The 22788-nt window shown below is 36.5% G+C and overlaps 1 protein-coding gene across 1 annotated transcript in view; it reads right to left on the reverse strand.

Moving 5' to 3' along the window:
* The window catches only part of SYNE2 (spectrin repeat containing nuclear envelope protein 2), a 493787-nt gene that overhangs the window by 88899 nt on the left and 382100 nt on the right, over positions 1 to 22788 (reverse strand). The window contains exons 83-90 of the mRNA XM_069091728.1: positions 21881 to 22077; positions 15965 to 16097; positions 13743 to 13925; positions 13171 to 13317; positions 10135 to 10311; positions 7366 to 7521; positions 3053 to 3205; positions 189 to 359 (exon numbers count right to left, since the gene is read on the reverse strand). Of these exons, the coding sequence (XP_068947829.1) occupies positions 189 to 359; positions 3053 to 3205; positions 7366 to 7521; positions 10135 to 10311; positions 13171 to 13317; positions 13743 to 13925; positions 15965 to 16097; positions 21881 to 22077 (1317 nt within the window). The remainder of the gene's footprint in view (positions 1 to 188; positions 360 to 3052; positions 3206 to 7365; positions 7522 to 10134; positions 10312 to 13170; positions 13318 to 13742; positions 13926 to 15964; positions 16098 to 21880; positions 22078 to 22788) is intronic.

Here is a 22788-nt window from a genome sequence, read left to right on the forward strand (position 1 = left end):
TGATGTCAGCAATTTGATTCAATTACTCATGTAGAATATTAACTGGACATTTCTAGGAAGCTGCTTAGAGCAGCATTTTCTATGTATTAGTAACCCACACAAAAGGGACTTCAGTCCAATATTTTGTGTCCAATACATTTTTGTTTCCTCCTAAGTTTTTTTTTCTCTGATCTGCTGTGAATATTTACCTGAAGGTTCTTCACTTGACATCTCAAAGCTTCCAGAGATAACACATCAGGCTTGCTGTGCTCTACACAGTACCAGAATCGGATTATCATCATGTTCACTTCCTCAAAGAGTTGATCACAATGCCTTTCCTGTTGTAACACTGACTGCATGGAGGTTTTGAGTTGGTTGACCTATGGGAGAGAAAGATACAGGTTCACATTCTTTCATTACTTTGTTCTTTCTTCCAGGTTTGTACTTTCACTATTAACATCAACTTTAGGATGTCTCTTTGGATGAAATGCTTACATTTGGATAACATGACCAGGTAAGTACTGTAAGAAGTGAGATCTTAGGACTGGTACATACCAAGTAAAGAGCAGCCAAGACCAAAGAGTTGAGATAGTACCTAAGGTGCTGTAGACATGCTGACCATTAGGAGATGAAACTGGGGTAGCTAATTATAGTAGCAATTAAATATTTCAAATTCTATAGTACTTTAGGGTTATAAAGTGCAACAAGTACAAAATTATAAGTAAAAAATTTATTTAAAATATAATCTTACTACAATGCCTCACCATGGTGACCCTGACTTATTGAAAGTTGTGCTAACAGTGCAAATTCTGACATGTCATACCAAACTAGAACTTTAGAGTAGGGGTAGGGAGATAGACTATTATTAGAGGATCAGTCTAGAAGGCTGGCCACCAGGAATACTCAGAACAATCTACTAAAGCATAAAGGGCTTTTGATTGGCACTAAGAGTAATCACATCAGTGAATTACTGATCTCTGTGAGCTAATCTACTCAGCCTTTGAACTCCCACCCTGGGTCTGAGCTGTCAAGATTGGCAAATGAGTGAATGCAAATTTACTCAGCCCATCTAGTATAGCTGCTTTTAAAAATACTTATTGATGTGTTTTGTTTTTACATTACAAACTGCCCCTACTTCATAAGAAGTGTATGTTAAAAACATAAAACAATTAAGCAAAACTAACAAAACAGTGACTTGTCTAAAAGTATATGCAACATACCACATCTGAAGCACCAAACTTTCTATTTTTCATTGCATTTTAAATGAACAGAATTATATTTTCACCCTGTCATTCCCAGTTGAAAAGAAGGAAAAGAATATATGTGTATATGCATGTATTTACATATATGCATACACACATGTCTCATTCTACACTCTAAATCAGTCATCTCTGTATCGGGGGTAGACAATATGTTTCATCATCAGTCCTTTGCAATCATGTATGGCCATCTATTGATCACTGTTCTTTTAACGTCTTTCAAAGTTACTTGTAATTATGTTTTGCTTTTGTGTAAATTGTTCTTCTGGTTCAGCTTACTTCACTTTGTATAGTTTCATCGGTTTGCATCAAAGTCCATGATTCTTTGAAGTCACCTATTTTGTCATTGTTTACAACACAATATGATTTTATCACATTCATATTCCACGCACTATTCATTATATCTAACTGTTCCCAGACTACCAAACCATGCTTTATATTCCAGCACCCCATCCTAGTCATCAATCCAGGACAGCTTGTCATCTGCCCTACTATCCCTCTTTCTATTATTTCTCGTTCATAAGTATTGCCACTGCATTTATTCACTGTTAACTGACTACTCTATGGATCAATTTACTATCTTCCCTGACTTCCCAGATCGAAACTCCCTTCCCCAGTCACCATTCCCCTATATGTAACTGTCTTAGTTTATTAGACTATAAACTACTTGAGGGCAGGGAACTTTTTGTATTTGTACCCCCAACACTTAGCATGCTGCCTGACACATAGTAAGCACCATCTGAAGAACTTACATGTAAGTGGTTATCACATAGCATCTGCTATGGAAAATGTAAATAATTGGTATCAAATTGTATAATAATAACAAACTTGGAAATGTGTACATTATGCAGGGCATTCCAAAACTCAGTGTAGTAATGATTACTTCTGTATCAAAATGAAAATCAGTTTTTATAATGTGATTACTTAAGTTACAGTTTTTAGATTCAGTCATACAGTCTTGTAGTCAGAATCCTAAAACAGAATTTAAAATTAGGTTCTAAATATTGCCACAATAACGGCTTACTCAATTTCCTCCCAAGGTTGAGTGAAAATAACATGACAAGTTCAAGTATGAATTCTACATTTACATTAATGTACATCAAACATCCCTGAGTCTCAGATTCCTTATCTGTAAAATATGAGAGTTGTACTAGATGGCCTCTGAGGTCATTTCCAACTATGGATCTATGACCCTACAGCCACTTCCAAGTTCTATTGCCTTATGGGAAAGAAACGGAGCTGGAAACATACTTAGTCATAGCTAAAATGGAAAGAAAGGAGTGGGAATTTCTAGTAGATAAAAAAGTAAAGATGAATATGACACCAAAAATATTCTTTGAGATTAGTTTTATCACTATTTTATCAACACTGGTTTTATCATCATTAGTTTTATCTGCTCATAGTAAAGCTGGAGAACACTTCTACTTAATGTAATCAGGTGGTACAATGTTCCCACACCCCTGAAGCAGCTACCCTGATAAAGGAACCCCAAATTCTCTTCCATTGAAATCATTGCCTCGTTTGCATATCTCTTCAATGATGGAGCTAATGAATTGTGATTAATCAGAAAATGCTGCCAGAAGTCAAATTCAAACAGGGGTTTTATTAGATGAAACATGTATGTTAGCCTTGCCTTATACAAACATAGGACTTGACATAATATTTAGGGCTTTTGCCTCTACAGCACAAGTCTTTAGCGACATATCCTTCTGCGCCTGAAAAGTGCATGGCATGGAACAATTCTCTGTTAGTGAATGGAAGACTGTAAAGACAGGATAAATGGAAGAAAATACATTTCAAATATATTCCACTACCTTATTGACAATGTTGTTCCTCATTTGATATAAACCATCAATTCCAGAAATGGTGTCCTGTAACACTGGCACTGGGCCACTTTCTGAAGTCATGTAATTTTCTTTTAGCTCATCCAGTGTTCTAGATTTAGCTGCCAAGTGATTTTCTAAGTCCTAGAAGAGAAAGAAATATAGTTCTTAGTTACACAGAATTCCAAAGTGCTCATGAATGCTGCTAAGGACAGAGAATTCCTCTTTGCAAGTCTGTTCTAGAGAATCATAGTGAACCTCTGGTAAACATTCCACTAGTAAAAGAAATTCATTCATTTTGCACAATTTATAACATTGCATGAACTGCATTGCACAAAGTGGTCTAACTGAACCTCTCTGGTCCTAGATTTCAGAAGAATTCAAACCAGCTATGTTAGACTGTTTATATAATCTAATATCTATTATTTATTGGGGGCAGTTAGGTAGTGCAGTAAATACAGTGCTTGGTAGGGAGTCAGGAAAAGGACTCCTTCTGTCCTTTTAAGCTTAACATTTTCCTGAGTTCAAATCTGGCCTCAGACACTTACTAGCTGTGTTACCCTGGGCAAGTCACTTAACCCCATTTGCCTCACTTCTATATCTGTAAAATGAGCTGGACAAGGAAATAGCAACACTCCAATATCTTTGCCAAGAAAACCCCAAATGGGATCATGTAGAGTCAGACATGACTGAAATGACTCTAACAACAACAAAAAACATTATTAGCAGAAGTTAATTTGATGGAATAATGATGAAAGCAAGCAATTGTATAGTGCTTTAAGATTTGCAAGGAGCCTTACAGATACAATCTTATTTCATCCTCATGACAATTCGATTGGTAGATGCTATCACTATCCCCATTTTATAAATCAGGAAACTGAGGCACACCAAGGTATGGGACTTGCCCAGAGATAGTGACTGGAGCTGGATTTGAAAGACAGCTTAAGGATAAAATTTGAAAGATAGCTAAGATGGAAAGAAACTCTACCCAGTGAGCTATCTAGCTGCCTCATAATTCCTTGGCAACAAAATTAGATCCCTTCCCACTTTTTCAGAGTCATTTATTTATAACATAATTGATTCTTCTTAATTAATCCAAGTGAAAGAAAGGCAGAAGTCTTCAGTCCGGGAAAGAGCAAGCAATGTTTGAAAACAGGAATAACAATACCCAGCTAGTAGGTCGCAAAACTTCATAGAAAAAGGTTAAGTTACTCATTTGCTTAGCAGCAACAACTGAGGTCTTGTTTTTACAGCTTAATTTATTGGCACCTCAAGCCTCTAAATTACTTTGCTGAAAACTTGATGAATGAAGCCAACTGCTACTGCCTATACTAGTGGAACACAAGCTCTTCAGACACTCATCCTTAATGTAACCCTCTAAGAAAGCACTATCATTCATCTCAGAATATGTGTTTATGATTTTAAGTTCAACCATATTTCCTATCATCAACTTGGAATTTCAAACTACTTGATTCTTTCTATATATTAGAGGGTAATAGCTTGGCGTACTTAAGTCAAAATAATTTTTGACTTTCCTCATGCTTTGAAATGATAAAAACTAGTTCCTCCCCTGCTCCCAAATACCCAGCTTTGAAACACTTATTTACTGATGAGTTGGCATATTTTCCCCACACTTCAGGCAAACTGTTAAGAGGAGAGCTCCTTGATGAAGATGAACCATTATTAACAGAAAACAGCAGGGGATAAACAACATGAGAGAACCGAAGAAGCGACATAAGGCTTCTTTTCTGTTACCAAGGTAATAAAAGTACAAGAACATTTTAAAGAGGGAAAATAAACATAAAACTGATCATAAGGAACCATGAAAAAGAGTTTCCATAAGAACATGGTGTTAGCGTGTCTTATGTCTTAGCATGTTAGTCCAAGAATTTGTGATAGTTATGGTGAAACATCATTGTAGTTTTCATATTTCCCTATCTCCTCTTTCTCTTTCCTTTGAAAATCCATCCATTTGTCCTTCATGTCTTAATCATCTTTAAGTCTGATACGATTTTAGTTTGTGGAATGAAAAAGTTCTAAGGTATACAGAGTTTATCAGGTATTCTTTACCATCCCATTTTGTTGTCGTTGCTGAGAAAAGTCATGCTGAATCAGTTTAAAGAAGTTTTCCTTCATGTGAAACAAAACGCTATACACAACGTCTATAACAACATACATGAAAACAACACTCAAATGAAGTGAAATGACCAATCTTGGTCCCAAAGAAAAGAGATTGAGACAAATGTCTTTCCTTTTGTTATAGATGTCACAAACTATGACTGTGGGATGCTGAACATACTATCAAACACTGCTGCTTTGTCGGTTAGATTTTGATAAAATTTTTCTTTGTTACATGCAAGAATTTAATAGGTAAGAGGATATGTTGGAAAATGGTCTTGATGTTTTAAAAAGGGCATAAATTTTAAGCTATTAAAGCAAGAAAAAAGGGAAAATCATGTTCTGTGATGTTTTAAAACACCAAATATCTCTGCAGTTATCACGATGAATATCTACAATATCTCAAAAATCTTAATGTATTTTATGGTCTAAAATTACAGATTTTAGGGATACTCTATGTAACAAGAAATTAAGATTTTAGGGACACTTATGTATAACAGGATATAATAGCTTATAGTCTTAGAGCTACAAGTGATGATATAGGGAGATACAGAGGGCAGAACCTCCATACCATCTTATCCAACTTTTCTCAGTAAAATTATTTCAAGCTTGGCTATTTTCTATTCATTTAGGACTTTTATTAAACTTGAAAGTATAATTAGTGGTCTTGAGTTTGCATAACTTCCCTTTGAATTCTCCAGGGGAAGAGGGAATACAATAAGTTCACTGAAATGAAAATATCTGACTTGAATAATTAGTGAGAATGGTGAATCTCCATGTTAACTTCCCTGTCTATGGCTATAGAGGAGAAAGGCCAAATTGCCTTTGTAGAAAAGAAAGAGAACAGAACAACAGACTTGTCACATATCTAATCAATAATGCAAAAGTTATTCACTAACAACAGAAGTTAGTGCTAATAGAATTTCCATTTTGCAGGGCAGCCAGGTGGCGCAGTGAGTGCGAGTGCCGGCCCCAGCATCAGGAGACCTGGGATCAGTTCCGGCCTCAGATACTTGGCACCCACACAAAAATAACTGGCCATGTAACCTTGAGCAAGTTACTTAACCATGACTGCTTAAAAAATAATTTTCAATTTACTAACACATAATTGTCATTAAGAACTCAAAGGTATGGTTCATAATTTGCAGATTGTCTGTAGTATATACAATGCAGAAGAAAAGGAATACATCAATATCCCTCAGGATTAATGCTAAATTGGATTTCTGTCCTAAACATGACAGGAACTCAGTGAAAAACATTTCTTTTTCATCACAATACTTATCAGCTAGAAGAAAATTCTTTCTGAAGAGACTCAGAATGAAGGAAATAAAAAATAATTTTACAGCAATTTTGTAATTAGAAGATTGGCCACAAGAGAAATAAGTCAAAATAAACTGGTAGCTGACTACACTTAAACAGCAAATCTTTTGCTGGAAAAAAAAGTCCAATACTCTCAAATGCTGTCAGTGACAAAAAACAAACCAAAAACCCTAAAAAACTGTTCTCCCCCAATTTTACCAAATGAAGGTTAACATATATATATATATGAAATAAACACGAATGATTTCCTAATTATAAAGGCAACAGAATACAGTGGAAAGAACACTAGATTTGTAGTTAAAAAACAAAAAACTTTAGTTTGACTCCTGCCTCCAACAGGATAGCAAGTATATAAAACCATGGACAAGTAGCTTAACCTCTCTGAGTCTCAGTGTCCTTATCTGTGAAATACGGAGAATAAAACCTGTAGAGCTCACCTCTAGGATTGTTGTAAGGCTCAAGTGAGGTATACAAAAAGTAGGAGAAGCTAGGTGGCATAGCACTGGGCCAAAATTCAGGAAGATTCATCTTCCTGAGTTCAAATCGGGCCTTAGACATTTACTTGCTATGTGATCTTGGGCAAGACCTGTTTGCCTCCATTTCCTCATCTGTAAAATGACCTGGAGAATGAAATGGCAAACCACTCCAGTATCTTTGCCAAGAAAACCCAAATGGGATCATAAAGAGTTGAACATGACTGAAATGACTGAACAAAATACAAGAATACAGAGACACAAAGTGTAATTTCATTTGAATTTCCCCCACCTCTAAGGATGAAAAACGCCTTTGAAATAAAAAAAATTATATCCCACCATATTTGTGACACACTTAAATCAAGTATGTTATAAATGCTGGATTGTTCTTACCTGACAGTCCAACAGTATCTTCCTCACTGATATTACACTTCGAGGTTTTTGTAATGTTTTTAGTCTCTCTCTTTGAGCTTCCATCCAACTCCTCAAAGTCTGTATTTTGTTTTCACTCTCAGTGATAGACTCCAGAAGTTGTTCTAAATGTTGAATCTACAAAATATATACCTTCAATCAAATGTACTAAATATGCAAATGAATTACATTGCTACAAGAATTTTTAAAAGGAATCTTTTCTCTTGTTTCTTTTTTTTAAAATAATATTTTATTACCCCCAATTCCATGTAAAAACAATTTTTAGTATTATTCTTTTTTTAAGTTTTGAGTTCCAAATTTCATCCCTTTCTCCCTCCCTGAGTCAATGAGCAATGTCATATAGGTTATACTTGTGCAATCATGAAAAACATTTTCATATCAGTTATCCCTCTTACATTCCTAATACTTGAGTCTATGCTTTACCAGCAATTCCTATTAAAAATATATTAATTTTAAAAAGGAAAACCTTTTAAGTCTCATTAAAGACCAACATTTAAAATAAAAACTTAACTGTTGACTAGGTAGGCTACCAATTATTCTTGAAGCTATATGATAACTTTGAGAAATATACTCAATGTTTTTACTCTTTTTTAGTAATTGTACAGAATGATAAAATATAAAGTAGTTCTTATCTGGATAGGTACCAATATAGTACTCACACTAATGAAATCACATGTCCTCCAAGAGGCTATTATTTTTTTTTACTTTCTTTGTAAAGCATGCACGTATTTACAAATTTCTTTCTCCAGAATTTTCCTACTATGAGTATGCTTTTCTCAATTCCCTCTAGATGACAAGAGTGCTATTTCATTAACAATATATATATACACCTGTGAGCAGGGGAAAGGAAAGGGCAATTATACTCACATCGTAAAGGTTTATCTAGAATTTTATCTAGTTCCACAGGGAATGCTGGTAACCATTCAGTTGTCAATACAGTCCATTTCATCATCTTGAATGGATTTTTCCTGTTCTTTTACTTATTTGTAATTTTTTTTCTCATTCCTTACTAGGAATAGGGATAGGAACTAAACTTGTGATTTCACTGATATAGGGAACTCCACAATGCAAAAAGTACCCATTTTGGCACCTCTTCTGTAGCTTAAGTCTTAGAGTTTTCTAGAGCCCTGAGAGGATAGTAACTTGCTTAGAGTCACATAACCAGGATGTATCAGGGGCTGGGATTGAACCTGGACCATACTGGCCCCTACGCCAGCTCTCTATCTAGTACTTCATACTGTTTTCACTCACTCTCTCATTGCTCGCTAATGAGACTCAAAACATGAACATGAATAATTATCATAGGATATTGGGTGTAACTTTGGAAAATCACTTAACCATGCTGGGCCTCAGTTTCTGCATCTGTAAAATGAAGGGATGAGGCCTAGGAGATCTCTTCTAGATCTAAGTCCGAGATCCTATGCATACTTTTCCAGGAAAACTGATGGAATTTTTACTTCAGAGAGTAAACATAATCATAATTTAGCTATTTGAATGCTTTTTTTTAAAGAATTGGATAACTATAAGTTCATAACATTACATATAATATGTAGAGTACATATTTCAAAGAATGACTGAGATTAAAAACACATATTTATGTAAATTTAAATAAAATATTCTATAAATTCTAAATTCTTTTTACTTGATTATCCAGTAAAATCTTCCAAACTGATATCACAGATTCCGGTTTTTATAATGGTTTTAGCCAATGTCCACTATATGCATGATGTCCCCAAAGATTTAATGCAGTTTTAAATTTTAATAGCTTAAAATTGCTTAAAAGTTTAAAATTATGAGACTCTAATATCTCTCACTTTGTGTGATATATATATATATATATAGGGTTTCCTCAAAGTGTCACTGCAGTTAATACTTAAAACTTTGGAGACAATACACACGCACGCACACAAACACAAACATATACTAATGCTATATACATATGCTAGGCATAATGTATTTAAACATATATACTGTATGTAACATGTTGGTATATATTATATTTAGTACATATATTATAAATAGCAGCGCATATATTTATGTTATAGATCTAATACATTGAGAATGAGGGATGACTGATGGAAAGCCCATATGCTCTATTGGTATAGTCTCAATGTGAAGAAAAGGTGAGGAAGGCCTCCCCCCAGTTTTCTTCAATGGATGGACCTCTTTTGGTGATTAATTGAAGAAGCCTAGATTCATCATCATATCCTGGAGGACATGAACAAGGGTCACACAGGATGGGCTGGCAACAATGAATGGCATAATGTCATGGATGCAGATGCCATCAATATTACTGGAGAGAACTTCAGAAGCAACAAGATCTCAGATCCATTTGAATATTTTGAGACTATACACATATATATTCAATCTGTATATCTCAGCATATCCATGATTTCTCATTCTATGTAATTGTTGTCCATTTTCTCTCAAAAGTTTCTCACAGAGAGTTCATCCAATTTGCTGGAGACTTCACACACACATAATATGTACAAATATGTGTGCACACACATATATGTGCATATATCACAAAAATCTTAGTGTAGTTTTAAGCTATTAAAACAACAAGCTTTCTCTCTGTGTATATATGTGTGTATGTATACACACAAATATACATATATACATATACTTATACATATGTGTTTATTTATACATCTATCTATGATTTTAAAAGTTCTAACACAAAAGCCCAAGCTAAAAACAGAAAACTGGGGGAAAAAATTAGGAGCAAACCTTTCTGTTTAGTGTCCCATGTAACTTGTGCCACTGACGATTCATTTCTCCAAGGCATTCCGCAAATTCAGTTCTTTCATAACGCTTACTTTCTACGTCACTGGTGCTTAGCTGTAACAGTGACTGATTGACAAAATCAATGATCCACTGTTTGTAGTTCATTTCCATCCTAAATTCCTGTGGGGGGGAAACATGAATAGTGGGTAACCTTCTAAAGTGTGTGTAGGGGTAGGTTGAAGGAATGGAAGAAAGAAGGTTATTAAGATGGAATTTTGGGGGGAGGGGGCAGCTAGGTGGCACAGTGAATAGAGCACTGGCCCTGACTTCAAATTCGACCTCAGACATTTAACACTCACTACCTGTGTGAACTTGGGCAAGTCACTTAACCCCAATTGTCCTGCCCTACCCCTCAAAAAAAAAAAGAGATGGATTTTCACTTCAATGTCTTCCAGGGGGCATCATGAAGTCTTTATTAAGGTGTTCTCTAACAAGAAACCAACTTGTCATTCTGTCCTGGGATTTCTGGTCAATTCTGAAGCCTCTTAAGCTCTTAGTGAGATGATTGCAGTGCTATATATAGCTGAGGCAGATTCAGAAAACCTGTTTCTTTTTGGAGCTACCTGGAAAAATCCTCTTCAGGGCTGGTCAATTCCTGTTTATAAAAGCCTTTGGAATGGTGATTCACTGGGACCTGGGGGAGGAGGTGGGGAATGTAGCCCTTGGCAATTTGCTTTTATGTGGACATAGGAATGAAAAATCATTTATTAAGCTCTGACTATGTGAACTGTACTTGGGATAGTAATACAAAACAAAGACATTCTTTTTATAAAGGAATTTATAGTCTAAAGGAGAAAAAAATAAATATAGGGGAACTGTAGTTAGAGAAGGATGTTTTGATTTGAGAAGACACCTTAGAGTAAACCAATACTCTCTCACTAAATGACTGAATATTTAAAAAGTCCCCTAAGTTACCTTGCCATTAGTGGATAAGTCTTCCTTATATCCACCAGGCCAGCAAAGGCTGTAGATCTCAGGGCATACGACTCAGAGAACAACAGAAACTTCAGCAAACTATGCATCCTAGAAGTCATCTTTGCTTTTTAGAATCCCTAGCATCCTTCAAGGCTCAGCTCAAATACCACCCACTACAGGAAGCCCATCTTGATCTTTCCTGGAGATAGCTAATGTCTTGGAGATGTAAATTGCTTTTCATATTATACATTTATATCTATTTTTCTACATACATGTTGTTTCCTTCTCATAGAATGTAAGTTTGGTGAGGGCAAGGAATCATTTGTATTTGTCCTTGTATCCCCAGTGCCTAGCCCTGTGCTTTCCCTCTTCCCCCAGATTGCCCAAGCCCCCAAGCACAGTGGTTCTCAGAGTATGTCCTGAAGTTTACTAATTGTGCTACGAAAACCTTCCTCTATCACATACAATGTTAGGTGAAGGGGATACAGAGACAAACAAATAGTTGATATGTAGTAAATACTTTTTGTTCAATTGAATTGAGAAGGCAGCACTTGATGGCCATGGGGCTACTTCTAACTTGTTATGCCCTATCTAACTATGCATTGAGTTGTTTTGGCACTTAAGTTATTAGTCACAAGATTATTAAAACTATGAAGTTCGTCTTAGGCAGCTGGTAGGCCAATGGATAGAGTGTTCATCTTGGAATCAGGAAAACTTGAGTTCAGATTTAGCCCCAGACCCTTACTTGTTGTGTGACTCTGGGCAAGTCACTTAACTGCAATCTGCCTCAGTTTTCTCAACTGTAATATGGGGACAAGAATAGCACCTATCTCACAGAGTTGTTATGAGGATCAAATGAGATAACAGTTGTTGAATACTTATGAATACCTGGCACAGAGCAGGCACTTAATAAATGGTTGTTCCCTTCCCTCTTCTCATCGCTCATCCAGGCTGTCCAAGAGTATGCTCAAAATAGCATGTCCTAGGGGCGGCTAGGTGGCACAGTGAAGAGAGCACTGGCCCTGGAATCAGGAGGACCTGAGTTCAATTCTGACCCCAGACACTTAACACTGACTAGCCGTGTGACCTTGGCCAAGTCACTTAACCCCAATTGCCCTGCCCTCCCCCCTCCAAAAGAGCATGTCCTGAGTTTTACTGGGTGTGCTATGAGAACCTTCCCCTACTTCCCAGACTTTCACAAATCCCAGCCCCACCCCTCTCCCCCCAAGTGCAGTTTGCTGCTGTTCCTCTGGGTTTGGTGTCTAGGAGGTCACAGTAGCTCTCTCTCTCTGTCTCTCTAGTGCCACAATGCCATCTCCTTGATTGGAAACTCTGGGGGAACTTCCAGTATGGGGAAGGAGAGACGCTTTGGTGTAGAATCTTCCTTAGGTGCCAATATTGTACTATGTGCTAGCCCCCACCCACCCATCCCCCCACAAAAACAAGGAGAACCACTGCCCTGGAGATACATACCTGGGAATCTTTTTAAAAGTTATACAAGAAAATGGAGACTATGGGACAATATGGGGAAATTGCATATAAGCTCTGTGCCATCATTATTTTATCAACTATAGACTTAGAGATCAATCAATAAATCAACACTCATTCATTAAGATCTACTATGTACTAGGCACAAAAAGTAAAGTGGAAAGGATACAGAGACAGAAATTTTAAAAAAAAACAGTTTTTGCCTTTAAGGAGTTTTATCAGAGGATATGGCATATATAAAGAAAATTAGGTACCCAAAATGTATAAAGTAATTTCCAAGGAGAAGTCATTAGTAACTGGGCTTGGGGTAGAAGGAATCAGAGAATCAATACCAATATATACAAAAACCAGTAAGAAGACCATTTTCACCTTTAGCTCTCAGAATATTTATGTTTTCTTAATAGGATGAGGGACAGAATTTGTTGCATTTTTACTAAGTGCTCAGTTTTTCTTGTTCTGCATTCAGCTCAATTTATTTTCCCTATCACACAGCTTCAGTATTTCTCTAGGACTGATTTAATATGAGCATTTTTTTGCTTTTGTTCTGAGATATCTTGTCATTTCTTAGAGTTTTACCTTGTACTTCTGAAGAAGACTTTTCACTTGAATTACAGAATTTGGTGAATCTACAGTGGCCTCATCTGCTATCTGCTGTTCTATGTTGTCCATCCAGTTAATCATCTCAGTGATTGCCTTACGAGATGGCAATTTCTCCATTTGAAGCTGCAAGGACAAAATGATTTCCATTTAATTACTTCCAGTTAACAGCATGAATCAGGGCAACACTAAAGATGATATCTGGTTTGTAAAAAGGTCTCACTCCATAATTATGCAGGTTAGTCACCAAAACAAACTCAGCATTAAAGCTCAAAAGTAAGCAATGGAAAAAACAATGGAGATGACCTTCTGTATAAAGTATGAGAGTGGCATAAGTAAACTGGGAAACAGTAATTAAAGCCCAATTCTCTCCTAAGAATGATCCCAATGGAGGAGTATCTGGTAATTAAGACATGCATTCAGCAGTGCTATTAGAGAAAAGCAGACAACAATAATGCCAATCACCGAATCAGAGAATTGACTTTGAAGAAGTTATAAGCTGAAAATTGAAAGTTTTGGGATTTATACTGGGTTCTTTGATATTTATTTACCTGATGGAGTTTTTCTTGGATATCTGGAAGCTGAGTGATCAGCGTTGCCCATTTTTGCTCGAATTGTGCTAAAGAAGATCTCAGTGTGGCAGTATCAGCTTCTTTCAAGTGAAGAAGCTGGTTTCCTGTGCTGATCACAGATGTCTTCAAGGAAGATTTTTCATCCACTTCCTTTGAAAATTCCTAATGGATGCAAATTTTACAACTGAAGATATGATATGGAGATATGATTAACTTCCACTAAAGTGACTGATATGCAAATTAAGATTGAAAAAATACTTGTTAATGGTCTCAAAAAATATTTTTAAGTGAAATTTGTTGGTTGTCTCAAACCATTCAAATCACTGTTCAAACTTTACAAAGAAACTCTTTTTTAAAATAATATTTTATACCCCCCCCAGTTTCATGTAAAAACAATTACAATGAAACTCTTAATATAACCCAAGGTTCTGCACAAATAAAAGAAAAATTCTGAGAGTTGCATAAAACCAATAAAGTCCAGGCAGTCAACTTGCATTTATTAAGTTCCTACTATGTGCCAGTCACAGTGATAAATACGAGGGATACAGATGCCGCAATTATTTCCCATTCACTAATACTTAGTTTTGCATTAAAAGACAATAGCAATTAGATTAAATACAATGAATAATACTGGAATAGATTTGTTTCCTGTCAGAAGAGACAAAATGGCTCATGGACAAGAAATGTTATATATCTTTTATTTAACTTTTCTTAGATAAGGGAAGGTCCAATGAAGACACTATTGTAAAATGATTGTGGCAAAAATGAAAGATGCATCAGTAAAATATTTTAGATCCTCAAGTATTAAAAGTTTGTTTTGAGATATTTTTAATGTCCATGTTAATAGTTATACTCTAAATTCTGAGAGAGTGCTCTCTTTATATAATGGAAGTACTATGGAATACATGGAAAAATCGGGATCAACAAAACACAGTTCTGTGATACAAACATTATAAGTTGAAATTGCTACAAAAGTAGAATTTTACTTCTTTATAAATAATTCCAGCATAAATCTGATATTTTAACTGCTTCTTAAATAGATTGATCTAATGCTGTCAAATTAATAAACTAACCTTTAATTCATTAACATTATTTTATCCCTTGTATTTGAGTATATGCTCACAATCTGACTGGTTTTTATATCATTTACTTAGACATGTCCACATGACTATGTCAGCTTAGACTATGTCTGCTCTACTAAAAAAAAAAACCATAAAATAAATGCAGAAAAAAATCTAAATTGGAGAGACATAGTTACTATCAAACAATTTTCATCAAACAATAGCTAAGTGGCTAAGTGATAGAGAACTAGGCCTGAAGTCAGGAAGACCTGAGTTCAAATCCAAACTCAGATACTACCTGTATGACCCTGGGTAAATCACTTAACCTCTGTTTACCTTAATCCACAGGAGAAGGAAGTGGCAAACCATTCTCGTATCTTTGCCAAGAAAACCCCATGGACAGTATAGTCCAATGGGTCCCAAAGAGTTGGATATGACTGAACAACAGCAACAATTCTTAGGAAGTTTTCATGGCAGCACTGAACAGGAGCTTGGATAGATTTTGTGAGATAATGAACGAAAGAAAGGCCTGATGTGACATAGTCCACAGGATCACAAAGAACTGGACATGACTGAACAACAGCCACAAACAACAAATTTTCATTTTCTATAGATTCATGTGCATATCTATGCTAAAATGTCAGTGTAACTTTTCTTTAACAAATACATTAATTTTTTGTCTTCATTACTTATTTCATCCATTCATGGAACTTCCAATGAGGAAAAGTATGTAGATCAGCAAATTGTGTAGTTATTTGAGTTGTGTCTGACTCTCTGTGACTTCATTTGGGGTTTTCTAGGAAATCATTTTACAGATGAGGAAACTGAGGTAAATAGGGTTAAGTGACATGCCCAGGGTCACACAGCTAATAAGTATCTGAGGCTGGATTTGAACTCAGGTCTATCTGACTGTAGGCCTGGCACTCTATCTACTGTGCCACTTAGATACTCCAAGGAAAAAAATGTAGATCAGCAAATGTAATGCAATTTAGAGAACTGCCTGAAAGACTGAGGATTTAGATGATTTGCCCAACTCAGTCAGAATGAATCAAAGGTGGGACTACTGTCTTTTTGACTCAGAAGTTGACCCTCTAAACTGCTTCTCAAATAAATATCAAAGTATATTCTTGTATAACTTACAAAGAAATCATTTATGTTGCTCCTAATTGTATCCAAGTCTTCAGATACATTAAGAGATTGCTCCTTCCAGTAATTCAGAGTTTGCTGAGCAGATTCTAACCACTTGGTGAATTCATCCGAGTCCTTGTTATAACTATAAAAATATTAACAGGGAAAAAAAAACCAAATATCATCCATTATTGTAACAAATCACAAGTATGGTTTTCACTTGTCCTATTATATGTCATAAGATTCATCTCCATTAGAAAATGAAATTATCTTCATGGGGTACCACTTTATTCCCTATCCTTGCCCCTTTATAGGCAATTTTCCCATTAGTCTGATAAACTATATAAAATTTATGCCCCATGGTTCAAATCTGGATGGGACTGAGGTGTGTTATATAGCTTACTATAGCTTACCTTGGTTACAATGACTAAGAAAGAAAAAAGGGGATGAGGCTAGAAATATTCTTTTTAACTCTTATCAAATGTGTGTGGAAATGCACTGAAATGAATAGTGAATAGGGATCCTGCAATAGAAATCCATTTTCCTAACAATGAATGTGTAGATATTACAATATTACAAAAGGTAGAAGGGGTCTAGACCTATGATGTCAGAGCTAGGGAAAAGATAGATTGGTAACTTATCTGTAACTGATATGTAATTCAACTGAGAAGTTAAAGTATTTACCAGTTTTGTTATGAAAATATATGAGTTGAGCATGGTAGAACATACCTGAAATCCCTTCTCCTGGGGTCATGGAGGCTGGTGGATGGCTTGAGCTGGGAGGTAGGCTCACCATGCTGAGTAGGGGGTGGGTATATGTGTGTGTGGATGAACTATTTTATATTGGGAAGAACCAGGTCAAAGAATCATTCCAGTGACTCCAGAATCAAGTATGCTTGTCGTTCAGTCCTTTCAGTCATGCCCAACTCTTTTGAGACCCAATTTGAGGCTTTCTTGGCAAAGATACTGGAATTATTTGCCATTTCCTTCTCCAGCTCATTTTACAGATGAGGAAACTGAGGCAAACCAGTGACTTGACCAGGCTCATATAGCAAGGAAGTATCTGATGCCAGATTTGAGCTCAGGTCTTCCTGACTCCAGGCCCAGTGCTCTATCCATTGTACCACTTAGCTGGCATTTAAAGCCCTTCACAGCCTGATCCCTTCCTATTTTTCCAGTCTTCTACAATTTACTCCTGTCTTCACTTTGCATTCTAACCACAATGGCTTACCATCTCTCACCTCCATGCCTTTGCATTGGCTGTTCCCCTAGCCTAGAATGCTCTCCCTCACCTTAGCCTCTCATGATCCCTTGCTTCCTTCAAGATTCAGATAAAAATATTACATGGGAAGCTAGGTGGCACAGTGGATAAGAGTGACAGGTCCAAGGTCGGAAAGACTCATCTTGTGGAGTTCAAATCTATCCTTAGTCACTTACTAGCTGTGTGACCCTGGGCAAGTCACTTAACTCTGTCTCAATTTCCTCGCCTATAAAATGAGCTATAGAAGGAAATGGCAGACCACTTCAGGATCTTTATCAAGAAAACCCTGAATGGGGGCAGCTTGGTGGCACAGTGAGTAAAACGCTGCAGTCAGGAGGACCCGAGTTCAGTTCCGGCCTTAACACCCACACACACCAAAAAAAAAAAAAACCTAGCCGTGTAACCTTGGGCAAGTTACTTAACCCCAATTGCCCTCCAAAAAGCAAAAACCAAAACCAAAACCAAAACCCAGTCACGAACTAAAAGGACTGGACGATCACAAGCAGATTTTCCTCAGGTCTTCTATCTGTGAGAGCTTCCCTTTCATCTGCTCCATATGTATTTTGTGTACGCCTATTTATGTACATGTTCTTTCCCTCTCTAGAATGTAAGTTTAAGGAAAGCAAGGATAGTTTTTCCTTTCTTTGTATCCCCAGCACTAGCTGTTCTTTGAATAATAGTAAACATTTCATAAAGGCTTGTTGTTTGATTACTTAGAGGGGTATAAGGCATGTGTTATTTAACTCTATGTAAAATAATTTGTTGTCAATTTAGTTGAGTGTTTTTGGATGGGGGAGGTTGCAGCCTTATTGACTAGGCTATCTTGGGTCAAATTCTACGCAGAATTTAGAAAGTAGACTGTTTTACAGGTCAGATTCTGGTAGGATATAGTCTTAACATCTCTACAATAAAAATCTTGGTCTCTGAATGATTACATGTACACTCCATTGTAATCTCTTGAAGAGCTGGCTAAAAGGCTGGCTAAACATGCTTGGGTAAATATAGATAGGAGATGGGCAGAGGGGGTTAAATGGACCAATGCCCTAGATTATTTCCATTCTTCCTCTATGCAAATTTACGTATCAGTCAGCCAAGTGAACTGATGGTCATTTTGTAGGGCAGTTATAATGAAAGGGATATAGAAATTGTTCCTATCTAAGATATGTGTTAAGAGAATTTTGAGTAAGGGCCCTTGTAGGTGAAATATGTGAATGCTTACAAGATGAGACTGGTAGGAAAGAGAAGAGAGAACACTTAACATAATCCTGCCATGAGAAAGCACATATCTTTTTCTCTTATGTAATGATTCTATGTTAGAGGTGTTTTTTTTAAGGCTTATGTGCAATGAATACTTGCTAAATGAATGTACATAAGTGTCTTACAGTCCCTTCCCTTAAAGTCCATCTCTTATTCAGGAATGTGTGCCTGAGAGGAAGAAACTGACCTGATTCCACACAGAAAATGTTCTATGCCACCATATATAGGATCAAATCCACCTCATCCTTTCTAAATGTGTATATGTACCTGTGTGTTTATAGGGATGGATGGGAAAAAAGTTTGGGAAAGGAAAAAAATCTCTATAATTGAAGATAAAGAATACTATACATCTCCATTAAAGCCCCATAAGCTTCAGGATTTTGTCTGCTGCTTTAAAGGAAATGGGGTAATGGAAGAGCTCATGACCAAAAAAAGGATATTGAGGGTCACAGAAAGCAAAATAAACAGTGATTACATAACATCTAAAAAAAAAAAGATTTAGTACAAACAAAACCAATGCAGCTAAAATTAGAAGGGAAAAAGATAACTGAGAAAAAAATCTTTGCTGCAGATTTCTCTGATAAGGGTCTCTTTTTCAAGATAAAAGAAACTCATTCAAATTTATAAAAATAAAAAGTTATTCTTCAATGGTCAAAGGATATGAACAGGTAGTCATTTAAGGAAGAAATCTAGGTTACCAATAGCTATGTAAAAATGCCCTAAATCAGTAATAGAGAAATATAGATTAAAGCAACCAAAAAGTTCCATAACATATCCACCAGAATGGCAAAACTGATAAAAGATTAAAATGACAAACTTCAGAGGGGCTGTGGGAAAACAGGCACATTAAAGCACTGTTGGTGAAGTTGTGAATTGGTTCAATCCTTCTGGAAAGTTATTTGGAACTTTGCCCCAAAAGTTACTTTTATATGTGTGTGTATATATGTATGTGTGTATGTATGTATGTATGTATATATGTGTATATATCTCAAAGATATCAAAGAAATATATATACATGTACAAAATTATTTATACTTTTTGTGGTAGCAAAGAGCTGGAAACTAAAGGGATGGTCATCAACTGAAGAATTAATGAACAAATTATAGTATATTGTGATAGGAACAGAGTTCGCCAGGTTCCCTTCAATTGGAATGTTTTCCCTAAAAGGTTCTCCCTAGGAATTGATTGATGGTTCCCTCCCTTGATGTAGCTTCCTGGTCACTAAAGGACATAAAAAATCCCACCAACATGGTGTTGGGGCCCCTCTGGCTTGGGGAAACCACATGAATCACCATAACCTGCTGGGCTAAGCAGACTTGTTTCCATATGGAATGAGAGGGGCTGCATCCAGAGAAACTAAGTACCACTGTATCCTTCCTGCATATCCTCACTGTGTTAGGGCAAAGTAAACTTTTTTTTTTTGTTGTTAAATGTTCAATGCCTTTTGAGGGCCTCATTTCATCCCAACATCAAACCTGAACTAACAGGGTGTTGGCATTAGGCTCACCAGTAACATATATAAATTTAATGGAACATTATTGTGCTATAAGAAATAATGAAGGGGATGGGAAGACATATCAATTGATACAGAGTGAAATGAGCAGAACCAGAACAATTTGTATAATAACAACAATGTAAAGACAAATGAATTTGAAAAAATTAAAAACTCTAATCAATTCAATAACTAATCACAAACCCAGAGGAATTATGATTCTATCCCTCCTGCCAGAAAGGTGACAGACTCAGAGTACAGATTGAGACATATATTTTTTGGATATAGCTTATTTGGAAATTTGTTTTGACTGTATATATTTTACAAAAGTTTTGTTTTTATTTTACTTTCCATTGGGGGAAGTGGGAATTGAAGGGAGAGAAAACTAATTTCTATCCATTGAAAAAATGAAATGAAAAAGTAAGGAAATAGAGCAGAATCTGAGTTATCAAGGATGGAACTCTAGTTTACAAAGAAGGGTTAAGTACTATAGACAAGAACAATTTAGTGAAGGATGGGGTATCCCTTGAATTAGAGGAAACTATGTTTCCCTCAGAGGACTCCTTAGGGTTATTCCTAGAAGGGAAATACTGATTTCCACCACCATGCCTCCCACTGTGTCCATTTGTGAAGGAGGCTGTCTTTTCTAGCCCTCAGAGGATCTCTGTGTCTGTGTCCATGTGTGTGCATATGTGTATGTATGTGTGTGTTCGTGTGTGTGCTTCCCCCCACCCCACCCCATATCAGAGACTCTCCCAAAGCCAAATCAGACCACTTTACCTTCCCACCCTTTCAGCCCTGCCCTTCCTCCCACCCCACTGCTGGGCTTTGACATCTCGGAGACAAACTATTTATTGTGTGTAATGATTTTTTAAGGAATCCTATACATTTAGTATTCCCTGTAAATTAAAGCCAGTCCTCTTTTTAAGCTGGAAAAAAAAAGAAAATACTGATTTTTAAGGGCTCAAGCCTTATGGAAACCATATGTCTACTGACCAATAGGACTTCACAGAAAACAATTAACTTGACCAGCCTATACAAAAAGCTCATGAGGTCTTATCCCAAGGCTCTATTCTCATTCTGAGCCAAAGGTAAAGGTGGCTATGGACATTACATTTGGAAGCCACCTTCACCAATTTTATCTTAACAGAGATTAAGTGTAAAATGAGAGTCTTGAAATTTAATGTTTCATAACATATACATACAGTGTAACAGTAGCTCAAAAGTACTCTTGATGTCTAGAAAATAATTATCTTCTAGATCCTGTTTTAACCTCATGACTCACAGGTATAAGTACATGATAGCTTTACTTTTTTCCCCCTCTCATAATGTTTCTTTGTTGATTTGATTCCTCATATCCCCGTGAAATTAGAGAACTTTCTTACAATTAAAGTGACTAACACCTCTATACAAGTGGCCAAGAAAAATGATCATTAACTTTTGAGAATACAGTCTTTTTTTTTTTACATGCTAGCTTTATGATGCCAAAGAAAATATATAAAAAATTATGACAGAGAGAGAAATTTTGGAATGACAGAATTTCTGGGATACCCTTATCCCAAATAGTTTTTTTCTTTGTATTTATTTTGCTTATTTTTAGTTTTCGACTTTCATTTCCACAAGATTTTGAGTTCCAAATTTTCTCCCCATCTCTTCCCTACCCCTCACCCCAAGATGGCAAGATGGCTTATCCCTTTCCCCAGTCTGCCCTCTCTTCTATGCCCTCATCCCCCTTCTTGCCCTTACTTTCTTGTAGGACAAGATGGATTTCTATACCCCAGAGACTCTGTGTGTGTGTGTGTGTGTGTGTGTGTGTGTGTGTGTGTGTGTGTGTATATATATATATATATATATATATATATATATATATATATATCTTCCCAAAACGTTTTTGAAATGAAGTTTTAAGAAGGCTTACCTGACCAGATGCTTGAGAAGGGTTTGAAGTCTATGTAGTTCGTGGTCGACTTTTTTATTCAAAGCCAACCATTGTTCTTCCAGCTTGGCAATCTGGCCTTGCAGCTCAGGACAACTCAGAGCCGTCATGGCGCATTTGGCTTCACTCGTGGTCTGGTAAAGTTTAGTTTGCTTTTCATCTATATTCCCTTTGATTTGCTAAGAAAGTAAGATGACGAGATCAATAAAGCAACTTGTGACATTTATGGAGCAGTTTCTAAATGCTCAGCACTGCGTGGAATACATAAAAGGAATAAAATCTCTTCCTTCTCTTCAAAGAATGAAGAGCAACAGATCATAGTAACACACAGGAAATAGCAGACAAAGCAAAAAGTTGTACTATTTATGGCTGTTTTGTGCCATGCTCCCTCTGAGAGATACAATAATTCTGTGAAAAGAGTGTGATGGGGCGGCCAGGTAGCACAGCGAGTAAGAGTCACACCGGCTCCAGTGTCGGGATGACCTGGGGATCGAATCTGGGCTCAGACACTTAGCACGCATGCAGAAACACCTGGCCGTGTAACCTTGAGCAAGTTACTTAACCCCAATTGCTTAGGGGCGGCCAGGTGGCTCAGAGAGTAAGAGCACCGGCTCCAGTGTTGGGACGACCTGGATCAAATCCGGGCTCAGATACTCAGCACCACACCCAGAAATAGCTGGCCGTGTAACCTTGAGCAAGTTACTTAACCCCAATTGCTTAAAAAAAAAAAAGAGTGTGATGATAAAGTCTGTAGGAGTTGGAAGAGACAATGATTGTGCTAGACCTTGGAAAGAGAGAAAGGATTTGAATAGGTGAGGAGAGACAAAAAGGAAAACCATTTTTGCTCGATAGGATTAAGAGCACATACTTTGAAAATTCACAACTAGAAT

Source organism: Petaurus breviceps, unplaced genomic scaffold, assembly GCF_028583685.1.
Source record: "Petaurus breviceps papuanus isolate PSGF00001 unplaced genomic scaffold, PetGlider_PUasm1.0 189, whole genome shotgun sequence".
Classification (NCBI taxonomy): Eukaryota; Metazoa; Chordata; class Mammalia; order Diprotodontia; family Petauridae; genus Petaurus; species Petaurus breviceps.